The sequence below is a fragment of the Gambusia affinis genome, linkage group LG15 (genome assembly GCF_019740435.1).
Source record: "Gambusia affinis linkage group LG15, SWU_Gaff_1.0, whole genome shotgun sequence".
NCBI lineage: Eukaryota > Metazoa > Chordata > Actinopteri > Cyprinodontiformes > Poeciliidae > Gambusia > Gambusia affinis.
In genome coordinates this window covers 18,845,518-18,866,717 of record NC_057882.1, presented here as the reverse complement: position 1 = coordinate 18,866,717, position 21,200 = coordinate 18,845,518, and the positions used below count along the sequence as shown (strand labels likewise).

General features: G+C 38.0%; 2 protein-coding genes across 4 annotated transcripts in view; both read left to right on the top strand.

The window, feature by feature from the left end:
- b3gat1b (beta-1,3-glucuronyltransferase 1 (glucuronosyltransferase P) b) overlaps window positions 1–4,080 on the top strand; it is a 28,583-nt gene extending 24,503 nt beyond the window's left edge. The window contains exons 5-8 of one of the 2 annotated variants that reach the window (XM_044140974.1): window positions 137–154; window positions 326–433; window positions 1,014–1,117; window positions 2,963–4,080. In XM_044140974.1, the coding sequence (XP_043996909.1) occupies window positions 137–154; window positions 326–433; window positions 1,014–1,100 (213 nt within the window). In that variant the 3' untranslated portion in view covers window positions 1,101–1,117; window positions 2,963–4,080. Of the gene's footprint in view, window positions 1–136; window positions 434–1,013; window positions 1,118–2,962 lie in introns of both variants that reach the window. The other variant, XM_044140973.1, reaches the window with a different exon arrangement.
- A 3,056-nt stretch (window positions 4,081–7,136) lies between these two features.
- LOC122845152 (beta-galactosidase-1-like protein 2) lies at window positions 7,137–19,967 on the top strand. 2 transcript variants are annotated; one of them, XM_044141239.1, is made up of 20 exons: window positions 7,137–7,253; window positions 9,364–9,479; window positions 9,855–10,052; window positions 10,136–10,204; window positions 10,592–10,687; window positions 11,500–11,608; window positions 11,687–11,779; window positions 11,884–11,965; window positions 12,039–12,103; window positions 12,199–12,283; window positions 13,209–13,346; window positions 13,518–13,598; window positions 14,341–14,450; window positions 14,531–14,677; window positions 18,150–18,221; window positions 18,316–18,394; window positions 18,504–18,591; window positions 18,674–18,785; window positions 18,970–19,086; window positions 19,762–19,967. In XM_044141239.1, exons 2-20 carry the CDS (start codon window positions 9,388–9,390, stop codon window positions 19,846–19,848), a joined length of 1,920 nt encoding a protein of 639 aa, XP_043997174.1. In that variant the 5' UTR covers window positions 7,137–7,253; window positions 9,364–9,387; the 3' UTR covers window positions 19,849–19,967. The 2 variants fall into 2 exon arrangements, with proteins under 2 accessions (XP_043997174.1, XP_043997173.1); XM_044141238.1 differs by having other exon boundaries at window positions 14,338–14,450.
- The last annotated feature ends 1,233 nt before the right edge of the window (window positions 19,968–21,200 follow it).

The following is a 21,200-nucleotide window of genomic DNA, read 5'->3' as shown; positions in this document are numbered from 1 at the left end:
GATATGTTTTAAAAGTAATAGTTTTCTCTTTTTGCTGCCTTGCCTTCCCTTAACATATCTTAGTGCTAGAAGTGAAACAGGAGCATTTCTGTCAACTCCAATGAGTAATTTTTATGTCTGTGTTTTCATCTAACAGATGAGGTCGACTAAAAAGGTATCTGTGTGGCCTGTGGCATTTGTGGGTGGCCTGCGATACGAGTCACCCAAAATAAATGCCTTAGGCAAGGTGTATGGCTGGAAAACAGTATTTGACCCACACCGGCCTTTCGGTATAGACATGGCTGGGTTTGCAGTAAACTTGGGCCTCATTCTGTCCAAACCTCAGGCTTATTTCAAGCTTCGAGGAGTGAAGGGAGGATATCAGGAGAGCAGCTTACTGAAGGAACTGGTCACTCTGAGTGAGTTGGAGCCTAAAGCCTCAAACTGCACTAAGGTAAGAGAAGTTCTCTCAATAATTTTAATATATTTCTACAACTTGAACTTTTACAAATTTGGCAACATTGCAACTACAAACTACAGTGCAGTTTACTGGGACTTCTTGTGACTGACCCACCAAAGTCAAGCATGTAGAACAAATGTGTAGATGTTTTAAACCTAATCCAGAAGAATTATTCAGCCACCCAGGCCAATCCTGGTGTCTGAATTACTCTTCTGGATTAGGTGATAAAATATGATAAATTAAACACCATCAAAGTAGTCAGTGCTCTACTTATTGTTAAGCAATATATTGCTAATATGTGCTAACATAGTTACATGCCACTGATGTAACTATGTTACATCAGTAACATAGTTACTGATGTAACTATGTTACATCAGTAACATAGTTACTGATGTAACTATGTTACATCAGTAACATAGTTACTGATGTAACTATGTTACATCAGTAACATAGTTACTGATGTTACAATGTGTGAAAATAACAATTCACACATTGTTATTTTGTCCCTTCTGTTTTACTTAAACTTTTGCATAGTATCAGGCATGCTCATCCATGCCTGTCTTCTTACCTACAGGTATTAGTGTGGCACACACGGACAGAGAAGCCTGTGCTAGTAAATGAGGGCAAGAAAGGATTTACAGACTCCAATGTAGAGATATGACATTCTTCAACCGACAGGTAATAGCTGAGCTTTAGAAAGATAAATTAATGCAAATCTGCACTGTGATTATTTTTGTGAAACGGCCTGAGGGGAAAGAGTGTAGTTCATTCAAGACACATTTCTTTTTTCCTTCATGGATGTAACCATTAACATCTCTGTACTATTAAGATTTGAGAGAAGAAGATAATATTAATGACTGCATTTTTGAGAACATAGAAATGATTTATCAATAACAAACACTTTAACTTATATATGTTCATGGTAAAATTACTTTTTACACCTTGATGTAAAAATTTGGATGGCTGCATTTTGTTTTTTAAATGTTGGTTTCTGGGTTGTTGTTTTTTTAAACCATAAGATCTGGATTCGGATGGCTTGTTGTGTGCTCTCATTTGGGATTCACACATTGTTATTTTGTCCCTTCTGTTTTACTTAAACTTTTGCATAGTATCAAGTATTTTTGTGAATTATGGATAAAAGTTGTTGAAAAAAATGCTTATTCTTTGCATTTTTTAATTAGATTTTATCTTTATAACAATTTGTATTTGACTTTATTTCTGTTTACTGGGGCTCTGATCCCAGTTTGGGCCAGTTTAATCCAATGAAACAGACAGATTATCACGCTTGAGCAAACAAAATACCTCTCAGCGACCTCCTGGTGTCAGATATTTATTGGAATCACATATGCAAGAGGCTAGAATATAAAATACGTACCTATTTTCACCAGTCATTTGCCGAAGGAGATGCTAAATATTTCCAGGGCTGGTTGAAATTTAGTCCCATGGCAGCTGAGTATGAGTCTGTCAGTGATGACTGTAGCATGTTTATTGAGGATATATCACAAATGTTTTCTTATCAGTTTTTTTAATAGTATGGCTGCATTATTTTTGCTTTCTTCTTAAATGTCTTAGCATAGATCTGGTCTCAGATCAGCAGCCCACAGTGTCACCATCTCTCTTTAAAGAAACAAATAATCCAAAAGTGTGTTTTATTCAAACAATAACTATTGGATAATCTCGTAATGACAGCAGATGTTGGTGTTTGTTAGGGGTAATGATTGCGTCATCTTATTATTATTTTGTACAATCACAAAGGATGTGACTATGTGACAATTAGAGCAGACTGTGGGGACAATCTTTATCTGCTTTGGAGACTTTTTGTTCCTACTTTGCAGACAGTTTCATACCCTCTGCTTTAGGGCACCAAAACTAATGATAACCAATGATTTAAAGTTTTTATGATCTTGTGAAGGAGTAGGGAAATATGGTTGCGTAATTCCAATAAATGAAATCTGGAAGGGGTTTCCCAGATCTGCTTAGTTTGATCAGAGGTATTAATCTGTTATATTTCATTATGATGAACTGGTCCAAATAAGGAAATGAACTAGAAACAATGGAAAGTGCACCATAAGATATTATTTAAAAAATGCAGTTAAATATAAAAAAAGGTTAAATATAAAATTTTGGTTACTTATCTGTTTATCTGCATACTTAACAAGAGACATACACTAACCAGCAGTGGTGGAGTAGAAGGTTGCAGTATGGTTGTTTACAGGTATACACTGAAGATGGAGGAGGGCAAAATGTAATGTGAGTAAAGAGGAAGGGTAACAATTGGCAAAGAAGCCAATAGATTTTGAGATGTCATTTAAAGACTGACACCATAGTGTTGGATTAATTAAATCAACCGTTAAACAGAAAAATTGAGATAATAATGAAATTTTAAATAATGTTTGCTGATACAGAGGCAGAACATTTGCATAGATGACACAGGTAGACCCCCAACACGCTCCCACTGTATCTTTACCTTTTGTCTTTGTTTCTTTTCCTCAGTCTTAATTAAGTGTATACATGTTGTTTCAGGAAAGGAAGCTTCACTAGGATCTGTCTGGGCTCAAACCACCCTCAGAGCTCCGGTGGCCAAAAACATAACAACGGCACAATAGCTGCACTTAACCTCTGCTGCATAAATGGAGGCACTGAGCCATGTGCATGCACTGAACTCAACATATCAAAGCACAACTGCACAGGAACTTTGTGGTTTGTTCTGCTGGGCGGAACTGAGTTGACAGAGGAAGGAGTTGCCAAATGGAACCGGCACAGTAGGAGCTGAAACAAAGGAGGTTACCCGATTTAAACTCCAGAAAGAGATGAACCCGTGTGCAATAAAGAACCCTCTCAGCACAGATGCCACCAGCCAAGCATCCAATCACCATTTAATAGGGCTCTTTTGTTCTGAGGTCAGTGGGCTGTCGGGCACAGGGCTGCACATAAAACAAGTCCTTGTTTGAAGTAACACAGCACTGACTGGCAGACAGCACTGATGGGATCCAAGCTCTCCCTACACCCCCCCTGTATTAGTACTGTACAACACTAGCCTATTTAGATAGCACCCTGAACCCCTCACTAATTAGGAGTTGTATTTCTGCTCAGCACATATTCACTTAACCAGCTGACACACACACATGCACTGATTTATTATTGTCAAACACAAACAACCTTTCACATTCATGTATTATCAGCACTTCCTGATGTGCTGCAAGGACTGCAGAGCTGTTCTCCTATTAAAGAGATGATTCTGTTTCGTTAACAATCTCTGGACTTTGCAGGTTTGCTATTTGCTAATTTAAACGACAATTTCTTTGTAAATTCTGTTTGCTGATTATTTATTATGAACATGTGGGAAAACTGTGGAATATAGAGCCATGACTCCACGTAGTAGAAGTTATTAAATATTTCGATTCTTCCCAGCGTAGCTTGCAAGTTCTGATTTCATACACCACCAACCTGCAGCAGAACCTCTTTAACTCAGCACACTGTCAGGTTCCGGCTTTGAAGAGTTTGCGCAGTTCACAGTCTGCCCTGTAGGCGGCACCATTACAGTTCACATGGACATAACCTGAATGATGTTTTTGTGATGTCTGGGTTCTGTGAGAAAGCCATTTACTTTGGTCCCATAAAGCTAGTTTTTTTGTTTTACAGATGTGTTTGTATTTATTTGATTCTCTTGTCGTTTCACTCATGCAGCAAAAACCCAACAGTTAAATTACTGTCAATCTAAAACTGGGTTTTTCTTGGGGACTTTTCCAAGGTGCCTGATAAAGAAAAGGCTTTCTTTAAACAAATTTTAAGCACAGCTGGAAGTTGAATGCAGGTTGTTGAGTTCAATAAAGCACACAAATGTGACAATAAAACTAGGCTGCATATTTAGATTTGGATATTGTAAAACCCCGCAAGGGGATGCTGTTTAATAAAATGTCCCCCACCAGACCTGAGAGAGCGAAAATGAAAAGTGACTCTTCAGCTAGCCTCTGACAATGGGAGTAATTTTATAGCAGGTAAAGCAAAGAATCTGCAGGCATTGCTGCTGGTCACCTTTACGCTGTTTGTCAAAGTTTCTTCCTATGTGAACTTGTCCACGGTTTTCAACCAGGAAGCTCAAAGTCCGCTCTTCCTGTGAGGATGAAACACTTCAATGTTTACACCCAACCAGACACACCTTTGGGTTCCATCCCAGCCAATAACAAAGGAAGCTTCATTATTCATACCTTAGCATCAGGAACAGCAAGCTTGGGGTTTGTTGCTTGAAAAGCACAGTATTTCAATATTCCAACACTGATTTTGTAAAGCAAAATTTCAAACATCATTACCTATAATTTTATTTAAGGAGCAGTATTACATATTGCTTCACTTACAGCAAAGTGAAGCAACTGTTACCTGTAGTACTTATAAAAATGCTTTATATCTATATATATTATATAACTTAAAAATAATTTGACTTTTATATGACATAGTAACTTTATTTTTCTATAATATAATTCTTTGTGGCTGAATTCCACATAAAATTGCCCCTAACTGACACCAGCTAATTGAAAATCAACTTCTCCGCCACCGTCATTTTATTAAGTTTTTGCTTATTCAAATCAATATACTTCACAAAGCAGTATGAACAGATTGTAATAAACAGAGCTGCTTGGTCAGATCTGTGTTTTTTAAATCAAACCATGCCTTAATTGATCCTTATTTGACCCTGGACTGGGTTAGTGGTAATGGTTAGACACAACCCCAAATATTGCCACCTTACTGTAGCATCCCTCCGCTGGTGATGGTGGTCTCATACAGTGTGTAGTAATGTGACTGGCCTTTGGCATTGTTTGCAGGTACACTTTAAAAACATATAAATAAGCACATAATTCAATTCATTTAAAAAAAAAAAGAAAATAAATATTTTGTTGCTTAAAATTAAATTTTGTTGCAGGTGAAGCTAAAGAATCCCACTTGAGGAGTTTTGACAAAAATATATTTAGAAACAAATGTTTTTTTAAATTATTATTTAAAATGCAAAATGTTTATTTATCTGGGAATGGGTTTTTTTTACAAAGTACCTTTGTTGAGTCTATGTACTCCTGTTATAGATTAATAGATTACTAAATTAGTTGATAATTATTTCAACAATCGATTAGTCATGATTAATTGTTTCAGCCCAACTCTAGATGCTGTGAGCTGTTAGAGTCATTACCTCCAAGGCTTGCCACTAGAATAGTAAAAGATGGTTTACTATTGCTTATTATCCATGTTTATTATTTTCCTTTCATTTCACAATTATTCTACATTTTATGCTGTTATATTACATAGAATACAACAAAAAGGACTGAAATTGTGGTTATTCTCTGACTAAATGTAAACAAATTCAAGGGGTGTGAATAATTTTGCACAATACCTGTAATTTGTACTGAAGGTTCACTTACTGTCAAAATGAGAAAATAAATCCGCTTTAATAGGGGTGTCAAACTCCAGTGCTTAAGGGCCGCAGTCCTGCAGTTTTTAGATGTGCCACAGGTACAAAACACTGGAATGAAATGGCTTAATTACCTCCTTCTTGTGTAGATCACTTCTCCAGAGCCTTGCTAATGGCCTAATTAATCTATTCAGGTGTGGTGCAGCAGAGGCACATCTAAAAGTTACAGGGCTGTGGCCCTCCAGGACTGGAGTTTGACACCTGTGCCCGAGAAGATGGTACTTTACAGTGTAACACTCTATCCTCCATATTTTAAACAGCAGAACTTTGTCATTTCAGACACATCTGTGCATATTTGCATGAACACCACAGCTGTTTTGTTTATGCCAGACCTCACTCAACATAGCTGCAGGAGGACCAGAAACTGCTCCATTCATGAAACCAAAACAGGATCCTTCATGGATCATGTTCAGATTGACAGACCTGCCTTTGTTTCTGCAGAGGAGACATTGGATTTTCCTCAATGTGGGTACCATGACTGGAAGAAAATTATATTTTCACAAACTCTTTAGAAATAACTGTAGTGACATAAGATCGGACAGGGGTATGAATTGTCTTAGACTTAAATGTAGATTTAATTCAAAAAGTTACTCGAAAAACATCACATACAACAAGACCTAGAGGGAAATAATAAATAGATCAACTTAAAACAAAAGTGACAAGAAAGGTAAATACACAACCTCGATTATATTCTTTGTAAGCTACTACGTGATTGGAGTATTAAGCTTTTGAAAGTACATAATAAAAATTTTTAATCTGAAAATGTTTTATTTTGAGCCTAAAATGGCATAATAGGGTCCATATGAAGAAAAGCACCTCTGCCACAATTATTTACATCAATATTACCCATATCTGTCCACACTTTGTGCAATCCCCTTTTGCCATCAGGACAGCACCTACTCTTTATTTCATAAGATATTTGTTGGGAATTTTTCTTAATTCTTAGTTGTTGTTTTTTTTTTTTACTTTAGCACTTCCTCTAAGTGCAGCAGATACAGACAGAGGGATCTTGCTTGGAATGAAGCAGTACCTTTTGACACGATCCACTATTGTTTATGTGGCACCTAAAGACTATTTGACCATTAAAAGTCACATCCCTCCAGCTCCTTTCCTCCCCCCCAACATTTTATTTATTTTACTGCATAAATAAAATGTTTATGTTTATGTTGTGTGGCACTCACATTTACTTGTAAGTTTATTTCTGGTGCACTACTATTTTACTCCACAAGATGGCAGTAGTAGCATATAACAGAGACACTGACTTTCCAGGAGAAGCTCAGTGGAACCTGTCCTGAAGCTGAATAGCATTCGTCGCAGGAAACCATTACCGAAGAAGCTAATTTCTGTTTAAAACAGGTAGGTTAAGTGCACAAGTAATAGATATGTACCATTATTAGAAGTGTTTGTAAATTGACAACAGTATTTTATTGGCGCCGATTCTATGTTGTTGGCTATCAACGGCTGCTAGCCTAAATCCAAACTACCGTTATTTGTATTCCCCATTAGCCATTGCCGTGAAAATGGCGACTCTTTGTGGGGTTTAGGGTTAGTTTAAATTATATCGACCGTTAGCCTCTAGACAGTTTTACGGCCGTTTTCTACGGAAGCATATTGCTACCACGGAGGAAAATTTTCGAATATCACATTATTACGGGATAATTAGCGTACAAATGTGACACATTTACATTTACAGTACCTTTTCAGAAGAAAAATAATTTTAGGAGTATTTTTGCTCTACTGTACTTTTTACTTAGTATCATATACTCTTACTTGAGTAAGATTTCTGGATTTTCTACCCACTGAAGGAAAAACAAGCATGTTTTAACCAAACATTCACAAGACAAAGACACACCTACACTCTGTTAAAGTTTCATATGTTTTAAATCAAAGGAAACAAATTCGGAATTTTTTTTTTGTCTGATTTAATTTTGTGTTGCTTATATGAATTATTATTATTTCAGTCCTTAAAATACCAACATTTCCATTTAACTTTATATTTTGATCCGTTCGATGGTGTATTTTTAAAATATATAAGTGAGTGATAATTTGATCAGTTACTCAGTACTTGAGTAGACTTTTTACCAAATACTTTGTTACTGTTGCTTCAGGAAGTTCTTCTAGGGCTACTTTTTACTTATAACTTGAGTAAAATATGTTGAAGTAGTGCTACTCTTATTTGAATACAATTTTCGGGTACTATTCTATGGTGTATAAACACCATAAGTATGTTGCGTAAACATGCCAACTATATTGTGTAGGCATGAGTACTTCACATCTCTGTGGAAGGTGATATGAAAAAGCTTCACTCTGACTGGTTTCAAAAAGAGACTACGTTCACAAGTGTTGTGTAAATGAGCTGCTGGACACCAACAACACTGTTATGGTTTAACATAAGAGAGGCTCTGTGTAAACTGGGCCTTAGCCTAAGCTTAGGCCCCGTTTACATAGAGGCTTATTCAAAGGTTGGGAATCTGAGTATGGTAGCTTCATGTTCCAGTTTATTTTATCAAAGGTCCCAAAATACAAATAGAATACTCGTTATTAATTGTTTGTTTGTTTGTTTTAAAGGCAAATAGATGCAACTGAAACTGTTTTTCTTTCCTTTTACCTATGTGACTTTAATCAGATACTTATTCAAGAGTATATAACTTTAACATTATGTTTCCATATGTTGAAAATAAAGCTATAAAAATGTATTGTTGTTTTACTATTACATTTGAATGTCATATTTAAGGGACAGTATAATGTAAAATCGACTTTTAGAGATTTATATTATTTATGATTATTTTGATTATTCCCTCATCAAAAACATACCTGGAGTGTTGCTATAATTCTTCCGTGACTTCCACGGTAGATTAAAGGATGTTTGAGAAAGCAACATTCTGGGTGCTGAAGCAATTGATCACACTGAGAGCTGCCTTTTCCACGCAGCTCCTTCTCAGAGACACTGTTCCCAAGCTTCTGCCTTGTAGAGCAACCCTCCCCTGCAACTTTGGTGAAATTGCTGTATGCTGAGCTCGTCATGCAAACTACTTCTCTGTGAAACACTGGCAAAAACGTTAATGGTTCAATGGAGGAGGGTTGTTGTGGTGGAAGGTGGAACATCGGAAAGAACAGGGTCTTCTTAGAAAGACAGAGGCCCAAATTTCTTTTAAGTCATGTTTGACATATATAGCTTTTTTATAAGAATTGAAGACAATAGAGTTACTTAATTGTGTTTTAAAACTGCAGCATGTGCCTGGGAAGTACATAATTCCGCCCATTTAAAGTTGTAATCCAAACATCAAAGATACAGAGAAGATAGTACTTGGGGATTATGTACAGTAAAGCAACATGCCTTGTTACTAAGGTGAGCTCTTTGCCTTATGAGCCACTCCCACAAGGCGGTGCATGTTTCAGGCAAGCTCCTTAGTTCATCTGCACACAGATGCTGCAGTCAACTCAGTACTACCGCTTCCTGTTTTAGAGCAGGGGATCCAACAGCTCACCCATGGGTGTCCTGAGGACAAGAACTAAACAGAAACAGATACATGCATTCATTTGCTTGTGCATAGTTGGCTTCATCTTCTACAAGTATCTGGGGTAAGTGTTGTCTAATTTTAATTTGTCAGTTGATACTGATATTAAGTTATTTTTGAATCTCCAGTACTTGGAGATCTGTGTCATTGTCCCAAAAAATTTTGCTTAATATCTGTCTGATACTGACATGTTTAAAGTTGTTACACAAAGGATAAATAGTAAAAAAATATTTAACAAACCTGTTATGAACTAAATAAATTTGTCCATATGATTGTCAAAGTCTGTTTTGACTTCACAAAAATGTGTTTCTGCTCCCTTGTTTTATACTTTTTGCCAACTCAAGACAACTGCAAATTCCTACAGAGTACATCATGTGGTCAGTTCAAGAACAATAGCCCGTATGTCCGGTAACCTGATTGTGACTGGAACTATGCACAGATTCTTTCAGAGCTCATCACAAACGGACTTGAAGAAGATGAGGAAGATGGGCCTGAACACCAACTTATCCCAGTTCACTCTGGATGGGAAGCCCTTCTTCATCCTCGGGGGATCCGTTCACTATTTCCGTGTGCCCAGGCCGTACTGGAGAGACCGACTGTTGAAGATGATGGCCTGTGGCATCAACACCCTAACTACGTAGGGAGATAACTTGCACTGTGTTTGTTTTATGTCACAAACCCATCGCCATCACCTGAATGGTAATTAAAGCATCCTCACAGGCATGTTCCATGGAGTCTGCACCAGCCGGAGAAGGGCGTGTTCAACTTCCACACACAGTTGGATTTAGAGTAAGGAGAACGTGATTTGCTTGTCTTAACTATAGAACCTGTAGGATTAGTTAGAGAGCATGGATGTTGCTGGCTAAGCAATCTTGCAGAGGTCCAAAACAAGATTCCTGCATCACTTTCCTAGCTTTCCTAACAATGTCACCTGTTTTGAGACCTGGTTAGAAATATTCCCCTTCTGCTCCCATCATGCAACCTCTAGAACTCATGCAAGAAGGGAGAGGGAGTCCCACCTGACAACTGCCTAATCTCCACAACAGCAGCAACTTATTAAAGCAATTATCCACACAAGGGGATATGACACTACTGCTTGTGGTTGCCAGGCACTTTTCACAGCTATTTGTATAATATTCCTAAATCCTTTTAGGGTGTTCTTTCTCTTCTTCGCAGAGCATTCATATCTCTGGCAGCTGAGCTGGGGTTGTGGGTTATTTTATGCCCTGGTCCCTATATTTCTGCCGACATGGACCTGGGAGGACTGCCAAGGTAACACTCATGTTGTTTACATATAACCTCCTAAGACCATGAAGAAAGACATCCTCAGTTTTTTTGAAAGTTTGCTTTAGTACGCCAGACTTACTGAGTTGTTTTAGTTTTATTTTTTTTGAAGCTGTGATAAAATCTGAAGTTATGTTCACAGTTTCCTGTCTTGTCATGCATGTTTGTGCTTCAAGGAAACATGCTGTAAGTGGGTCTAAATTTGACAAAACGAGGAGCAGTTTGTCCATCCATTCATCCATTTTCTAACACCTTTGTCCCTAGTAGGGTCAGGAGGGATACTGGTACCTATCTCCAGCTAATGTTCCGGGTGAGAGGCGGGGTATATCCTGGACAGGTTGTCAGTCTGTCGCAGGGAGCAGTTTGTTATTTGATAAATCCTTAAAATGCGTGTGTTGCTTTTGATTTACCTCTGTTTTGTATAGTGTTTGTGTATTGGGATGAATGGTTCAGAATGAGCCAGGATAGGATATGTTAGTTTTGATGTGATGTCACCAACTCGTTTAAATTTTTTGGGGATGAAAGATCAATGTTCATAGAGTGCACACAATTCTTAGCTAAAAGTAACAGGAGAATAGGTTAGGCTGTTGTTAATTGGAGCCACTCTACACATGTCAAGGGATGTAGTACACATGAGAAGTCTCAGGGTTCAGACAATTGTGTCACAGAGTTCATTGATATGTCTTTAAGAAGTGTCAGAAGATTAGGAAGGCGATGATGCAATATTATGGATGTAAAACTGTCTTCATAAAATACTGAAAGACAAGGCAGATAAGTAGCAGTTGGATTTTTTTATGCAGCTGGCTCCTCAGAGACGACAGTATGAGACTAAGGACCACTCACCCTGGCTTCATTCAGGCTGTCAACACCTATTTTGACAAACTTATACCAAAAGTGGTTCCATTTCAGGTCAGTTTTAAATTGGAAATGAGTGTATTGTGCTCTAATTTGTTGCCATAGCCTTAAATACTTGTTTGTGTATTCTAGTTCCACAAAGGGGGTCCTATTATTGCAGTGCAGATTGAAAATGAATATGGATCTTTTGCAAAGGATGAAAAGTACATGTTATTCATTAAAGAGGTAAGGTTATTATCTTTTATTAAGACTATTTCCCCAAAATACAGGCAGGTGTTTTGCCATCAACAGACCTTTCTGATGTGTTTTATCTCTTCTCATGTTGAAAGGCTTTATGGTCCAGAGGAATCAGAGAGGTCTTGCTCACATCAGATAAAAGCAACTCATTTAAGTTGGGGGGTGTTGTTGGAGGTACATGTCAGTGTGCACACGTATACGGACAGAAATACATTCAAAGTTTAACGTGTTATCTGTTGTCTCAAAGCTCTCCGGGCAGTAAAGCTACGGAAAATGAATCAGAGAATCATCCAGGAGCTGAACTCTGTCAAGGTCTTTAATATTTCTTTGTTTCTTTGTCTCTGTTTTTTTATTGGACGTAATCGATGTTAGCTGACACTTCAGATCTTTCTTGTACTGTTTTTCAGCCCAACAAGCCTTTCTTGGTGATGGAATACTGGACTGGCTGGTATGATACATGGGGGGAACTTCACCATGTGCTGCCTCCCGAAGGTATTTCATTCATGCCTACTATGCTAGCACCGACCTTTTCATTAAATTGTATCCTTTCTGCTGATGTTATGCTGTCTAGTGGTTTTGTTTTGTACGTGCATTGTCCAGTGTCTCGAATCTCATTCTTAAAACCCAATGTCTTCTACACTACACTACTGCAAGACTTGAATCCTGAATTTTAACAAATTTATGCAAATTAGTTTTTATAAAGTATCCACACCAAGGGTTTGAGTTCTTTGACACTGTGACAAGGTGTTCATGCAACCAGCACGGTACCTTGTTAGGTTTATAATAATCCTTTAATTTTCCAACATGTTACTTCTTACTTTAAGTAGTATTAATATCTTAGTCAAAGTCCTGACTTGAATCTGTTAAAGAATTTGCGAGGGAAACAACAATAAGGTAGATGTAATCTACCTTATCAGATCTCAAATTTGGAGCTCATATCAAAAGATAAATCACCAAAACACCAGAAGAAACATGAAAAAAAGAACCTACTCAGCAAATATAAGAACGATTTGATTACTGTGACACTTCTCACTGATTGCTGAGATGGGTTTAAATTACTCAGCATGCCTTTTTATTAGCAGGTAATAAAATCAGATATTTTTCAAAAGTGATGTTTTCTTGAATGAATGAGCGATTGGTGAGTATCAGGAACACATATGCTGGTAAATTAAATTCAAATCTGACAGGGTATGAATAATTTTGGATTGAACTGGATTTGTCATCGTGAGAAAGCAGATGATAAAACAAGGGCTCATACTACTTTAGCACCTGATATTAGGTCATTATTTAAAATCCTCCTTAAAGAGTTTTAAATATGTAAAAATGCTTTGTACCGCAAAATTAGACTAATAAAAGGTTGATGATGTGGTACTATAGTTAGTTCTGATGAGTTTGTGAAAATATAATTTTGTTCTAGACACGGTGTCCACAGTAAGGAATATTCTGAGAAGAGGCATGTCTGTCAATCTGCACATGTTCCACGGAGGATCCAGTTTTGGCTTCATGAACGGAGCAGATTCTGATCTTTCCTATAAAGCTTTGGTCTCCAGCTATGGTGAGTGAGCTCTGACATAAACAAAACAGCCGCAGTGTTCATGCAAATGTGCACAGATGTGGTTAGAGTGACGAAGCTCTGCTGTCGAAAATATGGAGGTAAAGTGTTTTTGTTGTAATAGCCAGCAGATGGCAATAGAAAACACTTAGTGTATTTTCTGATGCGTTTCAGATTATGATGCTCCGTTATCTGAAGCAGGGGGATACACTGCAAAGTATCACCTTCTAAGGGATTTATTTTCTCAATTCAGACGTAAGTTAACCTTGAGTATGAAGTACAGGTATTGTGGCATGCAAAATTATTCACACTTCTTGAATTTGTTTATATTTCTTCAGAGAATAACCACAACCTAAGTATATTTTATTGGTATTTTATGTAATATAATAATTGTGAAATGAAAGGAAAATAATAAGTGTGTGAAAATTATAAATATAAACCATCTTTTACTATTCTAGTGGCAAGCCTTGTAGGCTATGTCTCTTACAGCGCACAGCATCTAGAGTTGGGCTGAAGCAATTATTCAGATTATGATTAAGAGATTGTTGAAATAATTATCAACTAATTTAGTAATTGATTAATTGTTAACTGGGGTATACAGACTAAGAAAATCTCAATTAGCGAAGAAACAACCTTTTCAGAACATTTGCGTTTGTAAAGATATTTAATTACACACAGTAGACTCTGTTTACTAATTTGGCAACCTTTACAGGCAACTGGTTTCACTGGATTTTATTCAGAGTTATCAGAGCAACAGGGGCATCACATTTTAAAACTTTACATTTTTTAAACCGTTTTTGAAAAGCCTTCATCCTTTTCCTTCCACTTCACTATTATGGACCACTTATTGTTGGTCTGTCACATAAAATCCCAATGAAATACGTTGGGGGTTTGTGTTTCGAATGTGACAAAATGTTGAAGGGCTATGCTAACTTTTGCAAGGTGCTGTTACTGAAAGACATTGTTGTCTGATTAGTTTTTCATGTTTGTGCAGCAGAAGGTAACAGCCTCCCAGACATGCCGAAGTTGCGTTACAGTGATTCCTATGAAACTGCCATTATGTACCAGCATCTCTCATTATGGGATGCTTTAAGCTTCACTGAGAGTGTGAGTTACATACAGTGACAAGTCTAACGGAGTAGAAGTTAGCTTCCCAGTTGCATTATTGTTCTATAATTCCTCTGCAGCCTTTCACATCCTCCAAGCCAGTAAATATGGAGAACCTACCTGCAAACAATGGCAACGGCCAGTCATATGGCTACACTCTGTATGAGACCACCATCACTAGCGGAGGGATTCTACAGTCAGGTGACAATGTTCGGGATTGTGCTCTGGTGAGTTATTGTTCCTGCCCACAAAGCTGTGAGCTCAGACTCTGTTGAGGTTGGGTTACTTTTTACTTAATTATGGTTCATGCACTAAAAACCTCCTGGGTGAAAAATGGTAGTGAGTGCATCTGCATGCATGGTGAGCCGAAGACATTTGGGTAAGAACTGCAAAGAAAACAAACCCCTTCAAGAACAAAGCATAATGATGGAGAGCAGAAAATTAGTGCAAAATTAACATGAGTCACCATGAGGACTGCGCGATGCTAACCATGAGACGTTCTGATGAGATTTATGTGTTTGTATCCAAGGGAGTGGGTTTCCTCACAGCTCTGCCAAAGAACACTGCCATGAATAAAACATCCTCCACGAGCAAGTTTTTTTCTCCAGTCAGAGTCATTAACTGATTTGTGTTTTCTAGCACAAAGAAGCATTTTGTATCAGCATTTTAGACCCAGTGGCATGGAAACAGAGCAGATCTTTACTGAAATTGGTAGGTTGTTGTCTAAACACATAAATGAAGAAGTGACACTTGATGTCGGGAATTTAGCTTGACAAAATCAGCTAGCTTGCTATGCTACTGGCATGTTGTTTGCTGTATACATATTTTTGGTTTTATTTATTTGTTTTGCAATATGTTGAGTTACCTCAGTTAGTGCTCCGGGTTAGCTAGGCCATTGCATAACCCTACTCCCCCCTGGGCAGTTTACAGGTCCTGCCATAGCTTCCTTTGCTATGTCTACACAATTCTGCTCAATTCTCATCTCCCTGCAATGTTCTGTCAGGGATTTCTCCCATTGAGCTCAATTTCGTCTACTGAATTTCAATCAGCAAGCAAAAGGGGGAATTACAAATGGTGACATCAATTTTGTCTGCTGATTTCAAATTGTAGTCACTCTCTATATGGTTGTAGTTTGGCAATGGCAGCAAAGGAAGTGAATAAAACTATTCAGTCTGTATTGGGCACTCTTCCAAATATTGAGTCATTAAAGTCTGAGCTAGAGGAATTTGAGACATTTTATCACTGAAAAGGTAAAATCCAGTGGCCCTACTCCCCACTGGATTGTTTAAAGTTCCTGCTGTGGCTTCCTTTGCGATCTAGCTAGGGCATTACATACCTCATGGCCAAATGTTAGCGGTTGGGTAAAATCAGATCCAATTATTTCAAACGTCAAAGAGAGTCCACGCCTCCAGCAAGCAATCTTTTCATAATAGCTGAGGGTTCAGATCCTCTAGATCAGGGGTCTCAAACTCAATTTCCCTGGGGGCCGATGGAGGTAGAGTCTGGGCGAGGCTGGGCCGCATCGGGTTTTCCACAAGAAAAGCTCTTACAAAAACATTCCAATGTTATCAAATGACTTTATTTTTATTTTTTAAACACAAAATAAGATGAAAAAATAAATAAATTAACAATTCATAAGAAAAAAAATTAATCAGTAATAAATAAATAAAATATAATAATAACACAGCAGCTATAGAAGACTAGATAAATGTAATTATAATATTTCAGATTCAAATGGCTGTATTAACAGTTCTTTAACCTTTAACTTTCTGAACATGAATGGAACATTGAACATAAACTGTTATGAATATAACAGTTTATAAACTGTTTCTTCTGCCTACTTCTTACTGCTAGAGGTCTGTTGGTCTGTCACATAAAATCCCAATGAAATACGTTAAGGGAGGAGGCAGTTGAGACCCTAAGTAGAGCTTGAAGATGCTCGTCAGTAAGTCTGGACCTGTACTTGGACTTATTGAAGTTCAAGGTAGAGAAGAGCTTTTCGCACAAGTATGTGCTCCCAAAAAGACACATGGTCCGCTTGAACATTTGGGAAAGCTCAGGGAAGCTGGGTGGCAATTCTCTCAAAAATTGCCCAAGCTTGTCTGCTTTTCCACTCACCTCCCTGAACTTGGCTTTGAGTTCAGAGAGGCACTGCGGGTCAATGAGCTCCATTTGAAGCACTGTGATTGGTAAGTTAGGTCAGCTCCGCACACAACACTGAAAAGTGCCAATCATATCAAACTCGCGGGCAGTGTTGGTATAGTTACTTTGAAAAAGTAACTTTAATCGAACTACTGATTACTCCTTGAAAAAGTAACTTAGTTAGATTACTGACTACTTGATTTGGAAAGTAACTAAGTTACACTAAAAAGTAACTTTTTAGTTACTTTCAGCAGGTGCTAACAACAACGCTCCGCCTCCTGTGAAAATCACATTGAGCTTTGCCAATACTTTTTTGTAAGCTATTTTATAATGGTAACATCAACAATGTGTCTCCACTGATAAGGTTGAACTGAAGAGGAGATTGTAGAAAAATAAAAAACGTGAGTAGTTTGTGTGGTCCACTGTTGTCTGGAAAACTCTAAGAAGGATTTTAAAGCCCCCCTCCCCCCCAGCCTCCAGGTTCTGTGTTACGGCCCTGCATTTGGTGTCACTGCGCACAGAGCTCCTCCTGCAGCTCACAGCTCAGATGGCTGCACAGATTTGCGACACTTATCTTAGTATTAATAATTAGAATTAAGTTTCCATTATAATTATTGGAAACTACGGACACGTTCATTCGTGGCTGTTTTCACGTTTATTGCGCTGTTTATATTGGTCTCGATGTTTGCAGTTTTCTGGAGCGCAACGCGAAGCTCGACGTCATTCAGAGGTAATATATTAACTTGATATTAACAAAGACACAGCGGGACGGATCATCTGAGAAATGATGAACAGGGAGAGATGGAGTAAGACTACCTTAATGACGAACAAATTCTGGGATTTAGCTATTATGACTCTGCTTATTTCCAAACCCAAAGGAGCAACTTCACGCTCAAAACAGCCAAAAAGGCGCAACCCGCCACTCATTAAATCGGCAAGCGACTTTAAAAAATGAAGCCCAAAGCCGCTTATAATAATCGGACTTGTCAGCAGAATCTCAAAATAGTTCCAGTTTTTCCACCAACAAAATGCGCATCTCCCTCCATTGTTTACATTTCTGTCGCATAGAGACGTCGGTCACTCGACAAGACGAGTAGAGGAAATACGATTAAATTACAAAAGAAGATAGTAACGCAAAAATGATTTTGATAAGTAACTGTAGTCTGACTACTGGATTTGAAATAGCATATTACTCGTTACTGAAAAAAGTGGTCCGACGTCAGTAACGTTACAAATTAACGCGTTACTGACATCACTGCTCGCGGGCCACACTAACATTAAACTTTCATATTAAGGTGGGGGCCACAAACTATCGTCCCGAGGGCCGCAGTTGGCCCGCGGGCCGCGAGTCTGAGACCCCTGCTCTAGATGAAGCAAAGCGTAGAAGAAGTGGTTGTTTTCACCAGGCTTGCTCTGGGTAGTTCCTTCATGGTTTTGGTTTGAGCAAATTTTTGAAGTTTTATACATTGCATGAATGCTACATAAAATGCAGAACAGTAATGGTGGAGAACCACTTTTTTTTATGGGTAAATTGAAAAATCCCATTTTGTCCTGCAGGTGTATGTAGACAAGAAATATATTGGTCTTTTGAAGCGCAAGATCCTTGAGCTGGCTGTTCCTGATGGTAAGGTATGAACAATGAAGCTCCCTTTGTTATTGGCTGAGATGGAACCCAAAGGTGTGTCTGGTTGGGTGTAACCATTGAAGTGTTTCATCCTCACAGGAAGAGCGGACTTTGAGCTTCCTGGTTGAAAACCGTGGACGAGTTCACAGAGGAAGAAACCTTGACAAACAGCGTAAAGGTGACCAGCAGCAATGCCTGCAGATTCTTTGCTTTACCTGCTATTAAATTACTGTCAGAACATTGTCCGAGGATACGTGATGAGTCACTTTTCATTTTTGCTCTCTCAGGTCTGGTGGGGGACATTTTATTCAACGGCATCCCCTTGCGGGGTTTTACAACATACAGCCTGGATATGAAATTCGACTTTATTGAAAGGTTTGTGTGCTTTATTGAACCCAACAACCTGCATTCAACTTCCATCTGTGTTTAAAAATGTGTTTGAAGGAATCTTTTTCAGTCTTAATCAGGCATCTTGGAAAAATCTCCCAGAAACTCCCAGCTTTCCTGGATTTTTTATGGGAAGAGTGTTTGTGTACAGCTATCCGAGTGACACGTTTGTGAAGCTGCCAGTAAGTGAAATAAGACGTTTGTGTTTGTTTTTTGTTTTTTTTTACAGCGAAAAGCTGAATGAAAAACTAAAAGGAGAATAGCAGAGGTTCCTTTAGTGTTTTGTTTGTGTGAATGATGCTGCAAAGTCAACTTATGCTCACTGATTTGTCTGTGTTGTTCTGTGTGCTAATGCAAATGTTTTAGGGCTGGGGAAAAGGTGTTGTGTTCATAAACAGTCTGAATCTTGGTCGCTATTGGTCAGTGGGCCCACAGCAGTCTCTCTACCTCCCTGGGCCCTTTCTCCACAGTGGAGTAAACCAGGTAAAGCTGTTCACAGACAGTCTTTCATTCAATCAATCAGTCAATCAAGTTGTAAAAAGTGACATCATTTATTTTAAAACATGCTGTAAAAAAGTTGATGTTATTATAGTAAGGTGTGATATAGTTACAGCATCTGATCCTTCTTTTGTGAGAGTAACAGTGTTATGTAATGTTTAGGACTGCAACTTATGACTATTTTAGTTATCGATTAATCAATAACTACTATATACCCTTAAGTAATATTCAGTATGCCTATGTTGAGTCACTATAATGTGGTTATTCAAATCAATTCAAACATACCTTATTGATCCCAAAGGGAAATTAAATGTTGTAACTCACTGTTATGTTGGCTGATGGCCGTGGGCAGGAAATATCTCCTGTAGCAATCTGCATTACAACGAATTTGAAGAAGCCTCTGATTCAAGACACTGTTTTTATATTTATGTTATATATGACAGTCACAGGAAGAGGTTCCTCAGGATTGTCCCTAATTTTCTTGATTTTATGTAAAATCTCTTTACACTGTCATTTCCATTGTTTCTCCAGCAGTGCCCTACTCTATTTAATCATTATTCTATCAGTCCTCGGTGGATTTGTTTGTTTTGGACATAAAATCATCAAACTTAAATCAGAGCAAATGTTTCTGTGTGTAATGCTTCCCTTTTAATTCATTAGATCGTTGTCTTTGAGGAGATGGAGGGAGACTACTATGTCCACTTTGAGGATTCACCTGATCTGGGCATGGAAGTAGAAATCGACTGAACATCTGGGTGTGAAAGTGATCTACATCTTGATGTATAACATGTGCATTAATTATTTATTTTCTAATTTTTACAAAATGTTTTTTACTGTGATTGTATTTAAATAAACAGTCATCAATGTTTATGGTCTACGGTTATGTTGCACAACTATAAATTTTAAGTATTTTATAGTACACATTGCATACAGTTTTCCAGTTTTTAACCTACAAATTTGAAAAGTACATTTTTTTTCAACCCTTTACTTGAATTTCCATAAATAGTCCTAACTAGTAAATTTGTGTGTAATGTAATCTCAGTATAAATTCAGTTATTCTGACATGTTCTCAAAATTTTTTAGCGAATATTGCATAGCAAACACCATAATGAATACCAAGGAACGCAGCACACAGATCAGGGAGAGAGTGTGAAGTTTAAGACAGACTGATCTGTGGAACCTATGGAAATTAAAAGAAAACAGGAGTATTGCTAAAACCTCAAAAAAACCCCACATGCTTAAAGTTCTAAAACTAAGGCTGTAAAATGTCTTAATTGCACTTTTTCCTAAATTATGTCAACATTAATGCATTAATCATAGGTCTTAAATGTTGTCGTGCCCAGACTATTTAATCTCGTATATTGGTCATGTACAGACATCTTTATCGTGTTCTTTCGGCTACTGGCAACTATGAAATTACTTCAGACATATATTGCACTTTTCTGGACAAAGATGCAAAGGTGACAAGCTACAGGATTGTAGCCAAAGATGCCCTGAGGTTGTCTGACAGAAGTGAGGCTGCCACACACCGGAGCCATCCACCACAATGATCAGGCAAGGTGGGTGAAGTGTCTTGCTCAAGGACACAAAAACGAGACAGAATATAGAATAGTTCAAGGTTAATGAATAGTTTTTCAAGCCACTGTATTAAGTTTGTGCTGCATGAGTGAAAAGGCAGGAGAGTTAAATTAATACAAACACGTGTGTAAAACAAAACCTTGCTTTATGGGACAGAATTAAGTTGTTGGCTCCTGAAACCCAGACGTCACCAAAATATCCATGTGAGCTGCAATGGTGCCGCCTACAGGGCATACTGTGAACTGCGCAAACTCTTCAAACGTGACGTGTTCAGCAGAACAGGCCTCAAAATTCCTGTGCAGTTGTGCTTTGATATGTTGAGTTCAGTACATGCACATGGCTCAATGCCTCCGTTTCTGCAGCAGAGGTTAAGTGCAGCTGTTGTGACGTTGTTATATTTTTGGCCACAGGAACTCTGGGAGTGGTTTGAGCCCAGAAAGATCCAGAAACAGCAAGTATACACCTAATTAAACCTGAGGAAAAGACACAAGAACAAGAGGTAAAGATAAAGTTGGAGACTG

Excerpts from the sequence above, each read along its gene's own strand:
- LOC122845152 (XM_044141238.1), top strand. The coding sequence starts at position 9,388 with ATGGGTGTCCTGAGGACAAGAACTAAACAGAAACAGATACATGCATTC. Across the intron at positions 10,205-10,591 it reads CACACACAGTTGGATTTAGA|AGCATTCATATCTCTGGCAG; the intron begins GTAAGGAGAACG and ends TCTTCTTCGCAG. Across the intron at positions 10,688-11,499 it reads GACCTGGGAGGACTGCCAAG|CTGGCTCCTCAGAGACGACA; the intron begins GTAACACTCATG and ends TTTTTTATGCAG.